The sequence below is a fragment of the Pinus tabuliformis genome, chromosome 1_1 (genome assembly GCF_031772625.1).
Source record: "Pinus tabuliformis cultivar Carrire ecotype Pingquan chromosome 1_1, CPIR1, whole genome shotgun sequence".
In the NCBI taxonomy this organism is placed as follows: Eukaryota; Viridiplantae; Streptophyta; class Pinopsida; order Pinales; family Pinaceae; genus Pinus; species Pinus tabuliformis.
In genome coordinates, this window is record NC_142297.1 from 661,300,698 (window position 1) to 661,302,195 (window position 1,498).

Here is a 1,498-nt window from a genome sequence, read left to right on the forward strand (position 1 = left end):
AATATATGTCTTGTCTATTGTTGGTAAAGCAGTGGTGGTATAACCATGAATGGGAAAACATTGATTTCTTTTGAAATTTAGAAATCAGTAAACACCCAAATCCAATATAGTTATCGAATGAATTGTTCATTCTGAAATACAATACACGATATAAGACATTGAACTTTGTTGGTCATTATGAAATACACGATGTTACTGAATTAATTGTTCATTCTCAAATACATGATATAAGACACTGAAGTTGTTATTCATATTTCGTTCATTCTGAAATACATGATATAAGACGTTGAACTTGTTATTCATAACTTGTTCATTCTGAAATACATGATATAAGATGTTGAACTTGATGTTCATAATGAAAGACATAAAAATAGATGGTTTTTTATGGAGTTGGAGAGCATATTGAGTTTTAATGGAGTGGCAGAAGCGATCATATATACCGCAGAGTTTTCCCCAGTGAGTATGAGAATTTCCCTTGTACCCGACGTAAGCAATGGCAGCCGCTGCAGAGACCCCCGCCGATACCAGCGCCACCATCACCTGCACACAATTATGAAATTCAATTCCAGATTTGAACAACATTTATAACGCAACTTTAACACCTTCATAGCAAAGAAGAAGAAAAAGGCATTACCAAATCGGTGACAGAGAGAAGAAAGGCTGACAGTGTAGAGGAGGAAAATTTGCCGGTTACGGAGAAGATGAATGAAAACAGTGTGTACCCACAGGCAATTGCATTCGCCACTACAAAGAACCTGCAAAACAACATATCATAGGGAAGATCTCAACTTGTAAGAATCAAATAATCCCTTTCAAGAGTGAAGTGTTGCGGTGACCCCACCTTATCCACTGAATTAGAAATCGAAGCACATTGCGACCTACAGGCAGCACCGGCGAGACCCAACACAAGGGAAGGCAACCCGATTGGACTCTTATATTCGTTACTGACTTAACCCTTCGCCCTTTAGCTTCAGCCGTAGCTGTCATACCCAAATTATTCTTGTTTTGCCAATGATGTCTTTCTAGCCACAGAAAGTATCAAAGCACAAAATACCTCCCCAATAATACCTACTGTAGCTAAGGCACCCAACATTGTTGCAGCTCTAAGGACAGCTCCCTCGTTACTTGAACTTACAAGTTGTAAAGGTGAACCTCCGCTCGATGCTCTCTGCTTCTCTGCTCCTCAAACTAGCTGCTCCACACTCTCTGCTCTGAACTTACTCCGGAGAATTAGCTGCTCGACACTCTCTGCTCTGAACTTACTCCGGACTCCGGACAAGGCATTTGTAGACCACCGTGGACGCCTCTGCATATGCAAACAGCTGGCACTTGCAGGATGCACGACACTGCATGCAAGACACGGAGAACAGGTACCAAAAACTTAGGACAAACTAAGTTGTGCTTTTGATAAAATGTTCAGCTCGGCAATATGAGGAAACTTTGGATAACAAAAACTTTTCATCTCTGAAAACTTTGGATATCTTATTTTTACCCCGAA

At 40.5% G+C, this 1,498-nt stretch overlaps 1 protein-coding gene across 1 annotated transcript; it reads right to left on the reverse strand.

Annotated features, from left to right (window-relative positions):
- Positions 1 to 259: 259 nt before the first annotated feature.
- On the reverse strand, positions 260 to 987 carry LOC149215129 (CASP-like protein 1U1). The gene is made up of 4 exons (XM_089389627.1): positions 842 to 987; positions 635 to 755; positions 441 to 540; positions 260 to 264 (listed from the first exon to the last, which is right to left on the reverse strand). Exons 1-4 carry the CDS (start codon positions 985 to 987, stop codon positions 260 to 262), a joined length of 372 nt encoding a protein of 123 aa, XP_089245753.1.
- Between the last annotated feature and the right edge of the window lie 511 nt (positions 988 to 1,498).